At 42.9% G+C, this 20240-nt stretch overlaps 1 protein-coding gene across 3 annotated transcripts; it reads left to right on the forward strand.

Moving 5' to 3' along the window:
* Positions 1-7336: 7336 nt before the first annotated feature.
* Positions 7337-18930, forward strand: PHYHD1 (phytanoyl-CoA dioxygenase domain containing 1). Of its 3 annotated transcripts, XM_024192990.1 has the most exons (11): positions 7337-7440; positions 8617-8775; positions 9381-9456; positions 9653-9700; positions 12586-12641; positions 12819-12881; positions 12979-13000; positions 13872-14000; positions 16172-16288; positions 16663-16789; positions 17883-18930. In XM_024192990.1, exons 1-11 carry the CDS (start codon positions 7408-7410, stop codon positions 17926-17928), a joined length of 876 nt encoding a protein of 291 aa, XP_024048758.1. In that variant the 5' UTR covers positions 7337-7407; the 3' UTR covers positions 17929-18930. The 3 variants fall into 3 exon arrangements, with proteins under 3 accessions (XP_024048758.1, XP_024048760.1, XP_024048759.1); XM_024192992.2 differs by lacking the exon at positions 16663-16789; XM_024192991.1 differs by lacking the exon at positions 9653-9700.
* Positions 18931-20240: the final 1310 nt, after the last annotated feature.

Here is a 20240-nt window from a genome sequence, read left to right on the forward strand (position 1 = left end):
GGCTGTGTGAAAAGAACTGACAGGGCCTCACATTAAGAGTGTCTGTACAGCTGATATGTCCCCTTCCTCAGGGCATAACTCATGGCTTAAACACTTCACATGGCTTATAAAAATACTCTCATAGTTGTGGCTTGGTGTGTCCCCCCCACCCTGGTATGACACTTCAGAATCGTGAAACTGAGTTAAGCCTTGTATGTTGGATTATGTTTAGGCAGGTAACAGCACCTCAAGTGCTGAAAGCTGCTATGCTTTCTCTGAAAGACTTGTAAGACAGAACACTTTAACAAAATAAAAATTTTAACTTTTTATTTCCATTTTCCCTTTATTTTTGTTCCTCTAAAGTACTTTGGCTAATACAGCATTTAATGTTCCAAGATATGGCTCCTTGGGGAAAGATGTTCATGACTCCTGCTATTGTTTAGGAGTGATTGTTCCCTACTTCCCCCTGCAGTAGATGAGCCCTTGTGGGTTGGGGGACTCAGTCCAGGAAGAGGAAAAAGAAAATCTAAGAGCAGACTTCACATGACTATACAATGAATGGTTGGAGTGGGATGACTTCGCAGTCCTTTACATACTTTCCCTTTGTTTCTAAATGATAGACTGAAAGGAATATAAATAGCTGGATCACTGATAGTGCAGTGAATGTAGAATGGGTGAGTGCAATCTATTAGTGGCGTCCTATAGCGCTGACTTGAATTTTTTAGGGAGAGGATTTCTAAAAGAACTTTGTTCTTTTCCCATTGATTTCATTCCCTATCCCTTTCAGCAGAAAGGTCTGCAGAACAAATAAAAAACTTCTGCCAGTCACCATCAAAATATTGCTCCCAGCCAATTAACTGTATACCTCAGCATGCCTCATATCTACCTGCCTAAACTGATACACACACAGGTGCTGGAACTGGGGGTGCTGCTGCACTCCCTGGCTTGAAGTGGTTTCCATTATATACAGGGTTTACAGTTTGGTTCAATGGCTCTCCGCATACCCTGTATAAAAATTGTTCCAGCACTACTGGATACAATCTTCCACTCTTTCTGATGGCTTCAAAAGCAATAGACTTCACTTTAACAGCTGAACATATTTTGGAGTACATTACAGCTAGACAATAAATTCACTCCATATCTTTCTGAGAGTTAAAGTGGGTACTGGGTGTGTGTAATAAATATCCCCTTCTGTTAGGTTTGTAAAAGTAATGGGTTTTGCCCTGTTGCATTTTTACAAGCAAGGGAAATTGTTGACTAGCATGCTACTGGCCCCATTTCAGGGGCGGATGTACATAGTTTGGGAAATGTGTTGGAATGAAAACTCGTCTTATTCAGCAGCATGGCTGGGTTTTAACCAAATGCTTTTAGTAGCAGAACTGAGCTGAGAAAGGGAAAAACAAAGATGGCTCTTTGTCATATAAAGCTCAATGGGGCTTAAGCACCCCTTTGGCAGGGATTATCTTTATTCACTAGGTCTCTACAACTCTGAATGATGGGGGGGGGGGGGGGGGGGGAGGAAAAGGAATAAAACAAAACATGCCAGGTAAGAAAACAACTTCTGCTAGCAGGAGTGTAGGAGGGTTGCACTGAAGTGAGGTGGGGAGTTCTAGGGAAACCTGAAATAATATTTTCACAGCAAAAAAAGCATTTTGTTTTTACCTCCAGATAACTATCTCATTGTAAAAACCCTAGTGGAGGCAAGGCCACAGGCAGGTTTTAATCTTACTGTAGCTAGTCAAGGTCAACCCAATACCTGCACCAGCTGAGGTTTACATCAGCTAGCTATGAGGAGGTAAAAATGACTTGTGCCTTGTCTCCACTACGATTTTACATTAAGACAGTTCTCAGTATAAAATCACCTTTGTTGCAGTGAAGACAGCATAGGCTGCGCAGTTATTGAAGCTTGCAAATATACCTATCCAAATAGTTACACTTGTTTAAAAACAAAATTCAAACTCAATTCTTTGTAACTTTGCACATTTCCAGACCCCTATTACCATCTCCCCCCTATTGTTCTTCTCACCATTATCCCCTCTCCCCATAACATGTTTGTGATCACATCCAGATTCTATGCTCCTGCCTCCTTGGGTTGCTAGTGACCCCAAGTGTATGCAAGGTCTTGGGACAAATTTTGAAAGAGGAAGTAGTTAAGGACATGGGGTGAATAGTATCAGAGGGGTAGCCGTGTTAGTCTGAATCTGTAAAAAGCAACAGAGGGTCCTGTGGCACCTTTGAGACTAACAGAAGTATTGGGAGCATAAGCTTTCGTGGGTAAGAAATAGTAATTGAGATAAATTATAACATGGTTTTACAAAAGGTAGATTGTGCTACACCAACGTGATATCTTTCTTTGAGACTGTAACCAATTTTCTAGACAAAGAAATGCAGTAGCTCTAATCTACCTAGATTTCAGTAAGACTTTTGATACAGTTCCACAGGGGAAATTAAAGTTAAATTGGAGAAGATGGGGATTAATACAAGAATTAAAAGGTGGGTAAGGAACTGGTTAAAGCAATGGGCTATACTGAAAGGTGAATCATCAGGCTCGAGGGTGGTTACTAGTGGAGTTCCTCAGAGAATGGCCTTGGGACCAATCTCATTTAACATTTTCATTAATGACCTTGGCACAAAGTGGGAGTGTGCTAATAAAACTTGTGGATGAGACAAAGTTGGGAGGAATTGCCAATGTGGAGGAGGGCTGGAATATGATACAAGAAGATCTGGATGATTTTGAAAACTGGAGTAATAGGAATAGGATGAAATTTAATAGTGCAAGGTCATGCACTTAAGGACTAACAACAAGAATTTTTGCTATAAGTTGGACACATGTCATTTAGAAGTGCCAGAGGAGAAAGAGCTGGATGGACTGGTCAACCACAGGATGACCATGAGCCATCACTGTGATGTGGGCCATGGAAAAGGCTAATAATAAAATCCTAGGATTCATCAGGTGAGGTATTTCCAGTAGAAGTAGGAAAGTGTTATTACCATTCTAAAAGGTCCTGGTGAGATCTCATCCAGAATACTATGTGCAGTTCTGGTGTCTCATGTTTAAGAAAGATGAATTCAAAATGGAACAGGTGGCAGAGGAGGGTAAGTAGGGTGATCAGAGGAATGGAGGACCTACCTTACCAGAGGAGACAGATGGAGCTTGGCTTATTTAGCCTAACCAAATAAAGGTTGAGGGGAGATATTACTCTCTATAAATACATCAGAGGGATAAACACCAGGGAGGAAGAGGAGTTCTTTAAGTTAAGTGCCAATGCTGGCACAAAAACAAATGGATATAAACTGGCCATCAACAAGTTTAGGCTTGAAATTAGACATAGGTTTCTAAATATCAGAGGAGTGAAGTTCTGGAATAGCCTTCCAAGGGGAGCAGTAGGGGTCAAAAACCTAACTGGCTTCAAGACTGAGGTTGATGAGTTTATGAAAGGGATGGTATGATGACACTACCTACAATGGCATGTGGCCCATCTGCGAATGCTAGTAGCAAATATCTCCAACAGCCAGAGATCAGCTGCTAGATGGGGATCTCTGAGTTACTACAGTGAATTCTTTCCCATGTGTCAGGCTGGTGGGTGTCGCTGACCTGCTCCAGGTCTGACTGATCTCCATATTTGGGGTTGGGAAGGAATTTTCTCAGGTCAAATGGGCAGAGACCCTGGTGGTTGTTGTTTTTTTCCTGCCTTCCTCTGCATTGTGGGGCATAGGTCACTTGCTGGTTTGAACTGGAGTAAATGGTGGATTTTCTGTCCCTTGAAGTCTTTAAATCATGATTTGAGGACTTCAGTAACTCATCCAGAGGTTAGCGGTCTATTACAGGAGTGGGTGGGTGAGGGTCTGTGGCCTGAGATGTGCAGAAGGTCAGACTAGATGATCAGGATGGTCCCTTCTGACGTTAAAGTCTAGTAGCCTATTTCTGTAGTTTTCACTCTGCTTACCCCAAGACTCCTGGCAGTCCAAACAAAAGCAATGTCTGCCAGAGCTCTGAGCAGCTTAGCAAGCTCCCCTCAGCCAGTTTAATCGGCTTTCCTCCCAGTGGTATCAAGAGGAATTATTATTGTAACATTAGAGAGGAAATTAGTATAATCACTCCAGTCAAAAAGGCATTTGAAATGTTCATACCTGATCTACTGCTGGATGGTTCATACTCCAAGAGTCACTGGGCCTCCCCCAGCTGTAGAAAAGGGATCATCCCGCCCTCCCAGGGGTGCTGTGAGCCTTACTTAAAGTGCTTTAAAAGCCTCAGATGGAGGGGGACAATATTAGTGCAAAGTGTTATTTCTTTTCATGGGTGTGGGGGTATAGTGAGAGGAAATGGTGCAAGGTTCTGCAATTGGATCCAAGGGAGCAACTGGATCCAATTGCCCCTGGGTCATGAGGCTAGGGGTCTGCCCACACACATCAATTGCAGGATTGGGGGCTTAATGAGGCCATCCAGCTTCCATCAGCCACTGCCTTGAGTGTTAGACTGCTGGGAGAGGAAACTGTCCTCTTAATCAGTGTAAAATCAACATTTATGGTTAATTCTCTGGGATAGATCTGCTGTTAGTAACTTTTAAGCACATGAGGGTCCCGGAGAGATTTAAGGAATGCAGAATGTCGTCCCTCCCCGCCCCCTGCTCCTGGTGTCCCCTTTGCCCTCACATCTGCTAAAAGAATGAAAGGGACACTGACAACTTGAAAAGAGAAAAAAAAAAAAAACAATAATTTCTACCTGTAACTTTTTTTGTTTCTCCCCCTAGTTTAAGTTAACAACTAAACTTAACTGAAAGGAGTCAGCAAAGAAGACATTCTTCTTTTTCAGCTTATGTACTTTGTGCACTGGTACAGGCAGCTTCCCCCTACCTGAAGAGTCCTTTATAAACATCAAAAGGGAAGAAAAGAAAAACTAACCCCTCTCCCTGCATTCTTTTTAAAAGGAATTTTAAAAAGGCATATTCCTTAAAGGCCCCCTCTATCAGAAAGTACTTCCCTTCTAAATTAGTTTTAAAACATTCATATTGACCATGTCCCTTTAAGACAGTCTTTTAAGAACAGGAAAAAAAAATTGAAGGCAAAGGTCCATCTTCCTATTAGCTTTTCACAATCCCTCATTTTCTAGTTCACCCGTCCCTGTATTTTGTCCTTTATTATATGGTGATGCAAGCGTCGGTTTGAGGGGGTGAGTTACAGGTTCTTTCAGTGAAAGTCTTGAAAGTTTTCTAGAAGAGTCAAATGTATTTTTCTCTAGATAAAAGGCTTAAGATCTCCCCTTCTGCACCCCAAGGACACCCATTACATAGTGAAGGATGCACTGATGGTGAGTGCCCATGCTGGGTGTCTCATATCTCTCAGAAGTAGTTAATTTTTCTCTCACACTTTGTTTCAGCCTCTGTGGCCTGCCTAAAATGACTACTCCTATACAGCTGGCACCGAAGGGCTGTGCATCAAGCAACTGAAACTAAAACAGCCAAAGAGCAGCTGTGAATGAAAATGCCACACTTATCCACCAAGAAGCCTGTTGAATCTTCAGTAACAGCCCTTCAGCATTAGCCCCTCAGTTTAGGCTTTGTAGTGTTGAACTTCACTGCCTAAGTGCATTTTAGTGCTATGTGCACTACACTAGGAGGAAAGAAAACTCTTCAGAGGGCTTGGATTTCCACTCATTTAAATCCACTATCCAGCTCTTCAGTGGACTTTAGTTCTCTTCATCCCGTTCCCCATCAATGTTCGTTGCACCTAGAACTGAATCTGCATTTGTCGCCTCCCAACTGCTGTAGTTTCTGTTTGAATCATTAAAGCTCTGTGACTTTCCCTGGAACTAAGAGTTGAATTGAGTTTCTCATTAAATCCTTTCCCCCCCCCATTGAAAAACAAACTTTTTTGTGCATGCCTTATTTCTGAGCTGCACAAAAGCCCAGATAGATCCACACAGGTATTTAGGCTACTAATTTCCCTTGAGTTCAAAGAGACAAGATAGGTGAGGGTAATATCTTTTAGTAGGCCAACTTCTGTTGGTTAAAGAGACTTGAAAGGCTATGTCTACATTATCATTTATGTTGGCAAAACTTCTGTCGTTTGGGGGTGTTAAAAAACCACCCCTCTGAGCGACATAAGTTTCGGCAGCATAAGTGGCAGTGTGCACAATGCTATGTCGGTGTATAGCTACCGCCTCTTAATGGGGGGGCTTTAATTATGTCAAAAGGAGAGCTCTTCTCTCCTGTCGGCATAGACAGCACACGAGAGATCTTACAGCAGTGCAGCTGCATCGGTACAGCTGTGCCACTGTAAGGTCTCTAGTATAGACATAGCCTTTCTCAGAGCTCTTCTTTAGGCCTGAAGAAGCTTGTCTCTTTCACCAACAGAAGTTGGTCCAATAAAAGATATTACTTCACCCACCTTGTCTCTCATATCCTGGGACCAACACGGCGATGTCACCTCAGCAAATATTGATTTAAATGAAAACTAGGAGCAGATCTGGGCAAATAATTGAATCTAAACAAGAGAGGGGGGAAGAAGGGAGGTAAATCCCTGATTGTTTGGATAGCAATCTGGTTCCCAAGTATTTCTTTTTAAAGAGGTGGGTGGACTACGGCCCGCGGGCCACATCCGGGCCACGGGACCCTCCTGCCCAGCCCCTGAGCTCCTGGCCCAGGAGGGTAGCTACTGGCCTCTCCCCTGCTGTTCCCCCTCCTCCGCAGCCTCAGCTCACTGCGCCACCCGCGCAATGCTCTGGGCAGCGGGCTACAGAGCCACGGCCGGGTGCTCTGTGCTGCGTGGTGGAGTGGCTGGCTCCAACAGGGTGGTGCGTCTGCCTAGCCTAGTGCTCTGGGCGGTGCAGCTGTAACGCCGCCAGCCACCGGTAAGGGGGGAGAGGGCAGGGGGGCTGGATAGAGGGCTGGGGAGTTTGGGGTGGTGGTCAGAGGGCAGGGAACGGGGGGCAGTCAGGAAGGAGGGGGGGTTGGATGGGGTGGCGGGGGGCAGTCAGGGGACAGGGAGAAGGGGGGTTGGATGGGGTGGCGGGGGGCAGTGAGAAGGGGTGGTTGGATGGGGCAGGGGTCCTGGGGAGGTAGTCAGGAATGAGAGGAGGGGTTGGACGGGGTGGCAGGGGGCAGTCAGGGGACGGGGTTCTGGGGGGGCTGTCAGGGGATAGGGAACAGGGAGGGTTGGATGGGGCAGGAGTCCCAGGGGGTGAGAAGCAGGGGGGTCGGATGGGGGCGGGGGCCAGGTCACACCTGGCTGTTTGGGGAGGAACAGCCTCCGCTAGCTGGCCCTCCAGACAATTTCAGAAACTCGATGTGACCCTCAGGCCAAAAAGTTTGCCCGCCCCTGCTTTATCACGTGGTGTTGAAAAGATCACATGGAGCGGGGGCGTTAGCTGTGCAGGGCTCTGGAGGAATTCCAGTGCACTGACGTGATCACCGTGAGTGTGACTCTGCAATGGCGTTTGTAACGGAAGAACAGATCCAACAGGTAAGGGAGCAAGGAAGTACTGCATCCAGCGAGCTGAGAGAGAGAGAGAGAGAGAGAGAGAGAGAGTGTGTGTGTGTGAGTGAGAGAGAGAGATACAAGCTGATAGTGCTCTACTTGTGAGAAGGGAACAGATCTCACTAACCCACATTCCTGTCCAGTTAACCAGCACTTGTGTTTAGCAGAGATTTGTTTTGTAAACACGTGATAGTCTACCCCATTTTGTATACGGTATTATCTGAGCACTTTATTAGGACTATAAGTGGCTCCAGAAACGTGGTTTGTCCTACAGAGTTCCAATCGGAAGAGTTCTTTTCTTCTCTCTCACCCTTCTGTCTCTCTCTCTCAACTATCAGCCTTATCCTTGAAGTTGGAAATCTGCCTTTCTGCTGTATGTTTTTTTTTATAAAGGGGAAACGGTTCAAGTCTGCAATGTCCAGAGAGCTAATTTCATTTCATAAGGGATTGATCAATCACCCCTGAGAAATCAGCACACATTCTCAGTTAAGTTTAGAACAAGTACTTTTTCCAACCTCTCAGTAATCTTGTTCTAATCCTAAAACAGAACAAAACTGCTTTGTTCATTTTGGTAAAATTTGTGCTTAGTAGTTAGTTTCCTCCTTTGGGGAAGAAAGTTTTAAGCCATGAGGACAGTAACAAATGCATATTTCATTTGGTTCTTAGAGCCTGCTGCATGTAGGAGCTGTAATCACTTTCTCCCTGACCACACCCTGTGAATCTCTTACTGAATTATTATTTTTTTTCCAGTAGAAATCTCCCTTTTTAAAAAAGTGAGAATACAAACATTACTCATTAAGGAAATTATTTAAATGAATCCATAAAAAACTTGTATAATGAGAGAGGCTGGTTTGTGTGTGTTTGGAGGGTCAGGCAATAATGCAGATTATTAGATGCACATTAAAAGAAGTCCATGATACGAAGTACAGTGTATGAAAAATGCACCTTGCTCTACTGCATCTCTACTAGCGGAGAGGATCTCCAAGGATGTATGTCTGATCTAGCATCTGGATGCAGAGCCCAAGAAAAGGTGCATTACACTAACTGAAGAAGACTGACAGCCAGGAGGTGCACCTTTATTGACTATAACTGCTGTCTCTTAAGTGTACCATAGAATGCCAGCCACTCTGTCCCCATCTGAACTCTAGTGCTCTCTTCTAGTTCCATGAAGATGGTTTCCTTGTTTTGGAAGAGTTTTTCACCACAGAAGAATGTGATGCCATGAGGGAGCAAATACACAAGATTATAGCCAAGATGGATGTGCCACCCCACTGCCGTACAGAGTTCTCCACCGACGAAGAGGAACAGCTCCAGGCACAGGTACAGATAGGTGCTTCAGTTAGAGGCGAGAAGGGGCAATCTAAATCTCAAATTACTCCTGAGGTGGCTAGCAAAGGGCTAGTTTGTAACACTAGGCAGTTCAGGGAAAAGGGTTTTGTTCTTGCAAGGAGGCATGTCTGAGCAGGAGGCTGAGAGCTAGGTACTGCTGAACGGCAATCTTGCCTCTGATGCAGCCCTGGGCAACATTTTGTTGGTGGTCTCAGGAAAGGCCAGAGAGGAATGGGTCACAGAGGCTGAATGTGAAGAGTCCCTGCAGAAAAGGGCTGAATTTGTGAGAGCCTCTATTGTTATTACCTATACTATACTGGTTCCATGGATAATGAATATCTCAGTCTCCAGGGCTGTCAAATCAACACTTCTCACAAACCAAAACCCTTCTGTCTGCAAAGGGCAAGCTGGAGCCCAAGAAGTTTAGCACAGTGAAAAGCCTCTGTGTGAACTACTGATGTCTTCATTCTACTTTATTCTTCCTGCTCTCTTGATGGGGAGAAGATGCAGGAAAGTACGATCTCCTTGCTGGAAGTGTTCACCGAGATATACTCTCTAGGATATTATCATTGCTGGGTCTCTCTCATCTCTGACAGGGCAGTGCGGATTATTTTCTAACCAGTGGAGACAAGATCAGATTCTTCTTTGAGAAAGGAGTTTTTGATGAAAAAGGTAAAAGTTATGTACCATCGGCTGTAATGGGCTTGGGGTGGATGGGAAAAAATATAAGCAATCTGCTAGTGAGCCAGGAACTTTCTTAAAGGGACAAAGTGGCTGAATAATTATTTGGGAGAGAGGGGAGTTCTAGGCGCTATTGTTTACTCTTTGTTTTGTTGCATCCTCTTTAATTCAGCACTTTGTTTCTTAGGTGACTTTCTTGTTCCAAAGGAGAAATCTATAAACAAGATTGGCCATGGTATGTCTGAGCTGTGATGCTTTTGGAGAGAAAATATGGGGTGTATTTTCCAGAACTAAGCATTCCTTCAGAGTTGGCTATTGTGAATAATGCCAGCACATTACAAAGAAACTGCTCTCCTGAGTTAATGTTCTAGCTAAACACGGACTCTGCCTATGGTATTGTTACCACTAAAACAAGACGCATAGATTTAAATTCTCTTGCCTTGACTATAGCCTCCTCCTCTCTGTTCTGTTGCTTTTGCCATGCCCCAGTCCACTGAACATTATTGCAAAAATCCTCCTCTCCTCCCACTGTGGCCTCCCTTCTTTGCAACCTTGCTCTGTCTCTTCCCTCACCAGCATCAGGTTCAAGTTCATCAGATTTAACTCTAAGCCTCTGCTCAGCTTCACCCTGCGGACATACCAGTTTGCTTCTTCCTGTGCCCCCTTTGAATCCTTCCACTCTCGTATTTGTGCTTCCTTCTGTGTTACCCCATGCTAGGAAACCTCCCTGTCCTTTGCCAAAAGGCCTCACATTTCCCATTTAAATCTCTTTCAAAAGCACTTGTACCACAAGGCTTTTATAGTTTTAAAAAAGAATCATTGACCTATATTGGCTGAAGTTCAAACTTGTGTATCTCTTATGCAACAGATTGTTGGAGCTGTATTGTTTGTGTCCAATCTAGGTTGTTAGTCTGTCCTAAGGATCTTAGCTTCTCTGTTCTGAGCACACTGCTAGCGCTCAACAAGCTGGGATTCTTCACTGTGACATTGCCAGCAGCTTCTCAATCTTACAGGTTTCCAATGTGTCCTATTTCCCCTCTTCCAGCTGCTAAAGAACTAGCTGTATCCCTTTTGTTTTCAAACAATACCCAGAGAAAACAGGGTTCAGCATTTTTATCTCACAAACGCAGGAACCTTGCCTAGCTCTTTCTCCATTAAAACTTGAAAATCCAGTATCTGATCTCACAGTCCTGCAGTCTCTATAGGGAAAACAATGTCCTCCCCGCAAAAAAACCAAACCCAACTCTTCCCACCCTCTCTTTGTCCTCTGCTGTACTGCAAGTGCTCCTTCAAGAGGGAACAGAAAACAGAGATAGCATCCTCCTCACTCAGGCTTAACTGCAATTCTAAGAGGAGGATTCATTTTGACCTATTCTTCTGCAATTTATCCACTTATTTTCTGTCTAGCCACTTTCTTGCTCTATAGCAGTCTCTGCTGGGTTGAGTAAGCTGACTGAACAGCAACTTCTGTCCTCTTTAAGAGTGATCCTGAATCCAAAGCATTTGCTTCCAAGTTAAACACTAGAGCAAGTTAAGGCATTCAAAGAGCATTGAATTTGTGCTCCCAGTTCTTAATTTTACATATGATAAAAATTTGATGCTCCATGTTTCATCTGTACAGAATTTTCTCATCATGCTGTATTCAAATTCTAAGAACTGTAGTACTCTGAAGGACATGTTCAGATAATTTACTGCGCTTGTGAGGCCCAATGCTCACCTTGATGGCATTTCTGTCTGTCTGTAATGTGACAACTTTTGAATGCAACAACTGATCAATTACAAAGTTTTCAGGAACGTTCTAGGCTTTCACTGCCAGAACCCTACTGATTTGGAGGACAATCGGAAAACAAAGGGGGAAAATGCATACATGGAGCCCCTGCCATCTCTTTAGCATAATTACAACTTCAAGCACTTCTGGTATTGTCTATAGATCAAACAATGGATTGTTGGCACCCACTAATGCTTTCTGCCATAACAAGTCTGTTTCATCTGTCACTGTGCCCATTCTCCCTATAGTTCAACATGCTGACAACCTGACAGACTTCTCTCCCAGACAAATAATAATGTGTGGAAGGGAAAGGGGAGCAAGAACACAGTGGTTGGCATGGGAGGAATAATGGGAGATCCTGGTATAGGGGGCTCACAGAACCCCTGCTGGAGAGAAAATTGGGGGAACTTCGTATGGAAGGAAGGGGAGATAGAGGGCTCACAGCCACTGCCATGGGTGGGAAGAGGAGTGGGGGGCATATAACTCCTGGTGTGGGAGATTGCGGGATCCTGGCGTGGAGGGGAAGGTGGGAATTAGAGCGCACAGAGCCACTGGCATGTTGTAAGTGGGACTGGGATTGCAAAAATAACTGATGGCATGTGGGGAGAATGGAGGACCCTGGTATGGGAGGAGGAGGGAAATGGGGGCCACTCAGAAACCCTGGCAGGAGGGAGATTGGAGGGGTGTTGCAGGGAGGGCCTGAAATAGAAGGGGACGGGAGAACATCACACAAGGAGCTTGCAAGTGGAATGGAGAGATGCCTGGAGCGTGCACTGAGTTCAGCCTATAGAAGCAACAAATTGTGCGACCCCTTCGTAGTATTTATCTATCTTAGGGTTGTGTATAGTGCTCCCCATACTAATATCTAAGCACTTAGTATCTGGAGCTCTGTATAATCTATTTGGTTTTCCTTCAGAACATATGCCAGAAATCTCTTCCAAGCTATTTTTTGGTCATAGACCATTATTTTCATAGAGCCGCAGTTTGTTGTAAAGGAGTCTGATTATATCTTTGTCCTCTAAAGAAATTCATTATATGATTTGCAAATGTCAACAGTACTTGTGTTATCACCATCTGATGAAACATTTTGCCTAATTTAAATCCATACAAAAAGCTTGAAACAAAAGGAATTTGTCTAACCCAGCCATTTTAGCAAAAGGAACAGGGCAGACATGATGATGGGCACTGTGTACACTAAACTGATTCCTGAGAGGGATGCAGTTTGAGCCTGACAGACTGCAGTCTTTCCCTTCAGAATGTAATACCCATCATTGTGTTTCCTCAGAGTTTAAAGGGTCCCTTCTGGAAAGGAGTTCTAGAATTTTCACTAAGTGACAATTTCTTTCCCTCAGCTTTGCATGCTTATGATCCCATCTTCAAGCAAATCACTCACTCCTCCAAAGTGCAGGTGAGCAGTAGCTTAAGTCACTTGAAAGAACTCAACTATGTGATCGTTTAGTTTCAAAACTGTATGCTCAGAAGGATGAGCCCTCTCCTCATGAAAGGATTTATAAAAATTCTCAGCAAGCATTCACTAAATACTGAGCAAAGAACTGCAGTGTTATAACTTTGGGATGTTCCACAGGAGTTGGGAAGAAAACTGGGCTTTGAGAAACCAGTGGTTGTCCAGAGCATGTATATCTTCAAGGTACAGTAACCCCAATCTCCTATTTACTCATGAAAGAAGCCATTTTCCTATTTTCCAGTTTAACATTCTCCTTTTCTCTCTCTTTTTCCTCTTCCAGCAACCTGGCATTGGTGGTGAAGGTAAAATTCATACTACGTCTGTACTAGGCTGCAGATACTATGTACAGATACCAAGGTTTGGAGGAAGGGAATTCAAGTAACAGGAGAGGTGGCACAAACTGGTCATTCAGTGAGATTTTTCAACACTACCTAAAGGTTTGGATGCCCAGTTCCCGTTAGAAATTACTGGGGATGGAGAGTGAAAATCTCACCCAGGGTTCTTTTCTGTTTCTGTATGGGCAGGCAAAGGGCTAACTTACATCCTCACCAGGTTGAAGGGTGACCCAGTCCCATGTGTTATGATTGCAACAGGGGCCGACTCTCACAACACACTTGAGATTTCCAAAGAAGTAAGATGTCAGGGAGATGGGAAAGGACAAGTGATTGGGGGAATTTCCTAACTCTACGTCAAGTTTCCTTGTCTTTCAGGGATTGCTGTAAACCAAAGTAATTCCCATAAGCCTCAAATGTGACTTGGAATAAGTTATCCTTGCTGTACTCCCCCTAGAATAAATGGGACCATGAGCTGAGAACTTATTAGGAAGGGGACAGTATCAGTCTCTCCCCACACACTATCAATAGATATACTCACCCACCCCCACCTCTACTGAGGTGAGATTCTCCAGGTGATGGTGTTTGTCTGTCTGTCTGTGGAAGCTGGTGGTAGTAGCATGCACGCAGCCAGTGAACTTCTGCGTCCCTGTGACTTGGCTGAAATGGAAGCCAGCGCTGTCAGGAGCATGCATACTCACTGTTGTCACTTCTAGTAGGATTCATACTGCAGTCACAAGAGGGCAGAGAAAGGAAAGGCGGGAAAGCCCCATAGATCCTCCATTACTCTTAATTCAACAATCTTTAAAATGTAAGGTAACCAGGTGTCTGTTGGTTTCAGTGAGACCACACCAGGATGCCACATTTCTGTACACAGAGCCGCTGGGCAGGGTTCTGGGCCTCTGGATAGCTCTGGAGAACGCCACACAGGAGAACAGCTGTCTATGGTTCATCCCTGGCTCTCACACCAGTAAGGTTCATATTATTCTGCCATACACTAAAATGTACCCTCTTCTCCTGGTTATGGGTGGAAAGTAGCACAGATTGTACTGTGTCCTCTGAATCATACAGTGGTTACATGGCCGCATCCAGCTAGTGGAGATACCATCATGCTTTAGGGAACCTTTGTTTAAAGCAACATCATTCCCTTTGTACTTTTAGGGGCCAAATTCATAATCCCACTTTTAGCAGGCTGGCTCAAATGACTCATTTCCTTTGCTGCTGGTCACTAGACCAAGGTTCTGTGATTTTAATCCAAAAACATTCCTGGAAATCAAAACTTGACATTATTTCTGACTCTGACACCAAATGCCCAAGTTTAATGCTGTACTATACCCATACAATCTGCTTAAAGTACAGAGATAGTGGTACCCACAATCTTATTGAATTTTTACTTATTAAATCCAGACCTTGCAATATTAGGATCCACTGCTGGTGTTCCTGAAATCCTTTCAATTTACTATTACTGAGTAACTTCCTTCAGCAAGTATCTGACCCTTCCTTGTTCAACAAGATTTGAGTCCTTTACAACTACTCTTTGATCCTTCCAAAGAGTGTCTTCTTTGCAGTGCTACAGACCCTTACTTCATTCCAGAGCTTCCTACAGCAGCTTTGAAAATGCTTCTCCACCCTGACCTGGGCTGGAAGGAGCAGTTTCTCCAGGTTCCCTCAGGTTAGGGATAAGCACAGTGAAACCACTTTGCTCATTTTTGTTTCTTTAATAAAACTTTGATGCTGCACTATATTATTTATATTGACACCCCCATCGCCCAGCTTTAAACACAGATCCCTTCAGGATATATACCCATTAACCTTTTCTGTTGTCCTGGGTCAAGACTAAGAATATTGCTACCCCAGCTTGCTCTGTGTAAGGGGAGGAAGAATAAAAATCTTGCACTTACACACCCCCCCCCCCAACCCCCCAACACTGGTCTAAAATTCAGCAAACATGGAAAACAAGAATGAACTGGATAGCGTCCAAGAGATCAGAGAGCGACCAGTGGACTATGGCAACACATAGATCAGGCCAAATCAAAATAAAATGTGTGTATCCTCTTTTTCTCGACAGATGGAAGTTGCCATGGGCCTCTAACTATTGGTGCACATTTTACACTTAGTATATTTTGTATATGTCTAGCATGGGAACTAATTAGCTCCAGGGGAACTGTTTATCCATTTCATCTCAAACTTTAATGTGCCTTAAAACAGGTACGATCCTCAGGTCTCTCTTAAAAATAAATTAATTAAAAAAAAAAATCAAGCAAAAGACATTCTTCCCTGAGAAATCATAAAGCTTTGCACTTTGTTGTAATCACAATTTGTATCTAAACTCAGCATATGGCTCTGTAGCTGCAGTTAAACATCTGTACTGTTACAGAAAGGAGAACAGTGCCAAAGATGTGTTTTGCGTGAGTGGAGGACTCTGCTCAGAAAGCACTGCATGTTTTTGCAGATAAGGGTAGCACTTGTTAATATGTGCCAGGGCACAGATGAGAAAGCAGACAAAAGGCAGTGTGAGTTTCTGTACCACCAGGTAAACCTTCATCTTTTCCCAAGGAAAAGAGAAAATGAGCAAGGAAAGAATTTTCATTAATGAAACGATGGAGGGCATAGATAATGTAATGAGGGGTTTAAGTTTTCCAGTCAGTGCAGAGGCTATGATTGGCATATGTAGAGATTATTAAGCACAAAATATTATGCTGAGCTTTGTTAAAGGAATAAGCAACTATTATAATTGATGCAAGATTGTTAAACTAATTAGGTGCAGGTACCCAAGAATCTTGGACAGTAGGTGCAAAATGCATAGGAAAGGAAAAGTAGGGTTCATCATGAAATAAAGACATTTAAAGAGTTTCCTGTGCATGAGAAACGGGGTATAAATATAAGGAGAAGTGAGTTAATGCTTTGGAACAGAGTGAAGATGTCCTTTCTGTAAAGCATTATTTCCAGACTGGTAAAGTATTAACTCTTTCCTTTTTGTATTGTGCTGATTAATCTTTGATTATTAAACTTGATCAAGCTTTTGTTATTTGATGGATTAAATAGTCTAAAATTGAAACTTAACACAGGGGTTTATTTACTGCCCGGTTAAATGATTTATTAATTTTTTTAAAAAAAGTTTTGTCTACTGTGGGATTGCAGATGGCCTCACACGTAGAATGGTCCGAGCCCCGCCAGGAACCATACCATGCACACAGTTCATCGGCTCTGAGCGAACTTATCAAGATAGCCAGTTTATTCCTGTGCCCATCCGCAAAGGTAAAGATTCATCTGTAGAACCAGTGAAAATGCAAGAGAGATAGACGCAGTGACACATGTTCAGTTTAAACCACAGGTCCAGAGGGAATGCAATGATGTATTGCCAATGCAGGCCTGATGCCCCAGCTGCTCCCAAAGGGAAGAGTCCACAATGAAAGAAATGGATCTTGTAGAACCAAAGCAACAGTATGATATGTTCCTGGAGTTTTTCCAAACAAATTCTTACCATAGGAATCAATGGGCTGTATTTCCCAAGTCTGACTTTTGTCTCGTTATCATGACAAACCTTTCAAAGACAGCACCAGCTCCTCTTGTATGGCACAGAGGAAGGAGATGTTCAAAAGGAAAGACAGATGTGTGTTTATTTCAAACAGGTGGCCTCATTCTTATCCATGGAGAAGTTGTCCATAAGAGTGAGTTGAACAGCTCAGAGTGGTCCCGCCATGTGTACACTTTCCATCTGATGGAGACCAAAGACACCAGCTGGAACAAAGAGAACTGGTATACAGAGATCATTCAGTAGCAAAAAAAAAAAAAAAACCTGCTGGAAACTGGAGGCTTTTTAAAGCTGTAACCATTTAAGAAGCTTTTTTTCACCCAGCAACCCCAGCTCTTATCACCCCATTTTTGTGTTACACCTACAGAGTGATACACACAACTAGGTTCCCTCTACATGGCTCAGAACTGTGCTAGCTCCAGCTTTGAACACCAGTGTCAATAGTAGTTTCCCAGGACAATTTCCCTGGCCTGTGAAGCAAAGGATTGTTTTTCTGCTAGCCATATTATAACAGCGCTGTAAGGTCCTCCAGCAAAGGTGCAGCAGAGAGCCTTACAACCATTCATTAAGCTCATAGTATTTCTCTCTCCTGGAGGGATGTTAATTCCCTACTGCCACAGAACAGGATCAGCTTGATTCCTGCCACATACAGAGACTGTCTCTTTGTGCAAGTCTTCCTTCAGTAATAGAGTTGCAGAATGACAGGCAAGGATCTCCTGGAGGCCAGCATAGGAGAACAATCCCTTTTAAGAAAGTACCATAAACAATGAAGAATATGATCCTCCCAGCCTAAACTGAAGCTTTCATAATGATTATACTGATGAAAGCATAAAATGCATACATCTGACAGAGGTTAAATGACTTACTCAGGGTCATACATGGTATCTGTAGCACAGTCGGGAATAGAATAGGTTCTGGTCCTGTGTTTTGATCACAAAACCCCTTCTCCTTACAGAAGTATGCAACCTATGTCTGAAGCACCCTCTGGGTACAGAGTTAGATTAGAAGAAAGTAATTAAACGCACTGGGGAAAGAGGTAAAACGCACTGGGGAAAGAGTAAAAGGTATGAATGCAGGTGGAAAACCAAGATGTGAATCTCTGCTTAGGGACGTGAAGAGTTTTGTAGAGTTTCCTCTTGTAGCAAGAGATTGGACATACTGGATTGGATCTGAGGAAGTTCCTGTTAAAGGCTTCCCATCAGAACTGTTCATTTCTGCATCAGTGGTACCTAAGCCAGAACTGATTCTGTGTCAGGTAGATCTGGGGCTGATTCTGGAATTCAGTTTTTACTTAAGTGTTTTCTCTTCTCTTTTCAGGCTTCAGCCAACTCCTGAACTGCCTTTTCCTCCTCTCTACACCTAAAGCTAACATTAGCCATTGGAGTCAAATGGTTGATCCAGTGAGTAGACTCCATTCATCTTTCTAAGCCACCTGCTGCTGTTCTCTTCAGATACAACTTCACCCCCTGCTCTCATCTCCCAATATTCGTGTGTCCTCTGCCCAGGAGTAGCTTCAGCTGGTGTGCATGACAGAAGAATCTTCATCCACACTCGTCCAGCGCTGGCCTTGCTCAGAGCATCTGTGTTACGTGTACTCTACTCATAGTGAGAACAGTCACCTAAAGACTCCTTTTGATGGGGAAATCTCTTTAGTCATATGAACTGACTATTAAGAGGCCACTGTACCTCAATTGTGGGACCCGCTGAGAGGCACCTCCTTTTCAGGATACTCAAAATCTCAGTATTTTCCCCTTGTACAACCCAAGCCAGGAAAATTTTTATTATGTTTATTCCATCTCTGTTGTATTACCCTCAGGTGTACAGAGTCTTTTGGAGGTTATGTAGAGGGGTTTGTTGTACCACAAAAAAGTTAAAACCTACCCTGCTGAAACAGCAATAGAGTAAAAGAAAAGTCTAGAATAGGCAGACCAAAGCAGGGAGCCTAAATTTCTTATTTCTCCTTTTAAAATGCTAAGTAAGAGTTACTGGGGAGTGGTATGTGAGGAGATAAGACAATCCCTAGACTTGTAAACCTTTACTGCATACATTTTATAGGAGAACTGAGTAACTTTTGATGCCTATTGAAGTTAATGAGAGGTGGGAATATCAAGAATAAAAATAATGCAAACATAATTTCTCTGTTGTCTGAAGATGACAGTCTCTGAAACCTCCAAAAAGTGTTAGACTACAACACATAAGGGTAAAGACATACAGTGATTATGCTTTTAACTCCCAGCATGCAGAACGGATGCTAGCAAAGAGCACATAACTTCACCCTTCTAGGAAGTATCATTGATGTAATGCAGCCCACATATCTGAATATTCTAAATAACCTCATTTAAATAAAGTGACAAAGTCCATTTTATGTTCCTACGTACCCTTCTATTACTATCACTGAATAGTCAAACTTTAACTTTTTTCAGCAAATCTATGAAGACTTATTAAATGAAGAGAGACAGGACTTTTCTTCACAGTTTCAGTGGAATATATTTTATAACAAATGAAGGATTTACGTGGTTTTTTTTTTTTAATATATACAGAGAGAACAGCTACTCTTTGAAGTATCCATACACAAGACTGGAAATACGCTTCATAAATTTTCACGTCACCAGTATATTATATAATTGACACACCCACAAAAGCCAACTTCCCAGCTCATTACAGGGATGCTCAAGTAATTTAGTTCACAGTTATTGAATTCACTGTGACAGGGAACAATAGTACTTCACACTTATCCAGTACTTTCCCACCACAGATCTGAATGCTTTACAGACACCAAATAATGAAGCTTTACAACACCTCTAGGAGGTATTAATCTAGTTTTACAGATGGGTAAACTGAGGCACAAAGCAGGAGTAGGTCTGATTGTGGAGCCCTTACTCATGGGAGCAGTCCCAATTACTTGAGTAAGTGCTCACTAACATGTACAAGGGCTTCACCATTTAGTTCTAAATGACTTACCCAGATCACATAGCAGTCTTGGGAACAAAACCCCCGGAGTCCTGATTCTCATGCTCTACCCTCTAAACAACATTCCCTCCTATTTATTATCCTTTGAATGCGTAATATCAGTTTTATATTTTAAAGCTGAGCTATCAAACATTGAGACAATATAAGCAACATGCAGACTAGAGGAAGGGGGGATTGGAAGGTGGATAAAACTGTGGTGGCAACATTACAAATGGGATTATGTAGGCAGCAGAAGCTCTAGAAACATATATGGAAATATAACAAAAACAGGAAAAAAGATTGAGTAGCAGTAGTAAGTTTTATTAATAATTAGTCTCCATGGGTGAATTTTGTGTTCAGAGAAATTGCAAGAGCATGTATTGTGGATCAGTTTAAACCCTTAGTATCAAGGCAGGGTTTTATTGCTAAAATTAATGCATAGAGCCCTTCAGCATTTCAACTTGATTTAAACGTTTTAAAGTCATCTATAGAAATTAATGTTAAGCCTTTATCTTAAATGAAAACTAGATGTTTTGCTTATTTTAAATAGCACTAGCATTATCATTTCCAGTTGGTGAAAGCCATCTACCTTAAAAAGAGAGAGACAGACAGCTGTACCTGACTATATGGGGTTCCTATGCAAAATATATCAATGGACTGATATTTAATACACTTGGGAAAATAATACACAGAAGAACTTTAGACAGTTTCTAAGAGGTCACTTGA

This window comes from Terrapene carolina, unplaced genomic scaffold (assembly GCF_002925995.2).
Source record: "Terrapene carolina triunguis isolate 2854851 unplaced genomic scaffold, T_m_triunguis-2.0 Scaffold238, whole genome shotgun sequence".
Classification (NCBI taxonomy): domain Eukaryota; kingdom Metazoa; phylum Chordata; order Testudines; family Emydidae; genus Terrapene; species Terrapene triunguis.

Coding starts and splice junctions, on each gene's coding strand:
- PHYHD1 (XM_024192990.1), top strand. CDS start 7,408: ATGGCGTTTGTAACGGAAGAACAGATCCAACAG. Junction 8,776..9,380: donor AGGAACAGCTCCAGGCACAG/GTACAGATAGGT, acceptor CATCTCTGACAG/GGCAGTGCGGATTATTTTCT. Junction 16,289..16,662: donor TCCTGTGCCCATCCGCAAAG/GTAAAGATTCAT, acceptor TATTTCAAACAG/GTGGCCTCATTCTTATCCAT.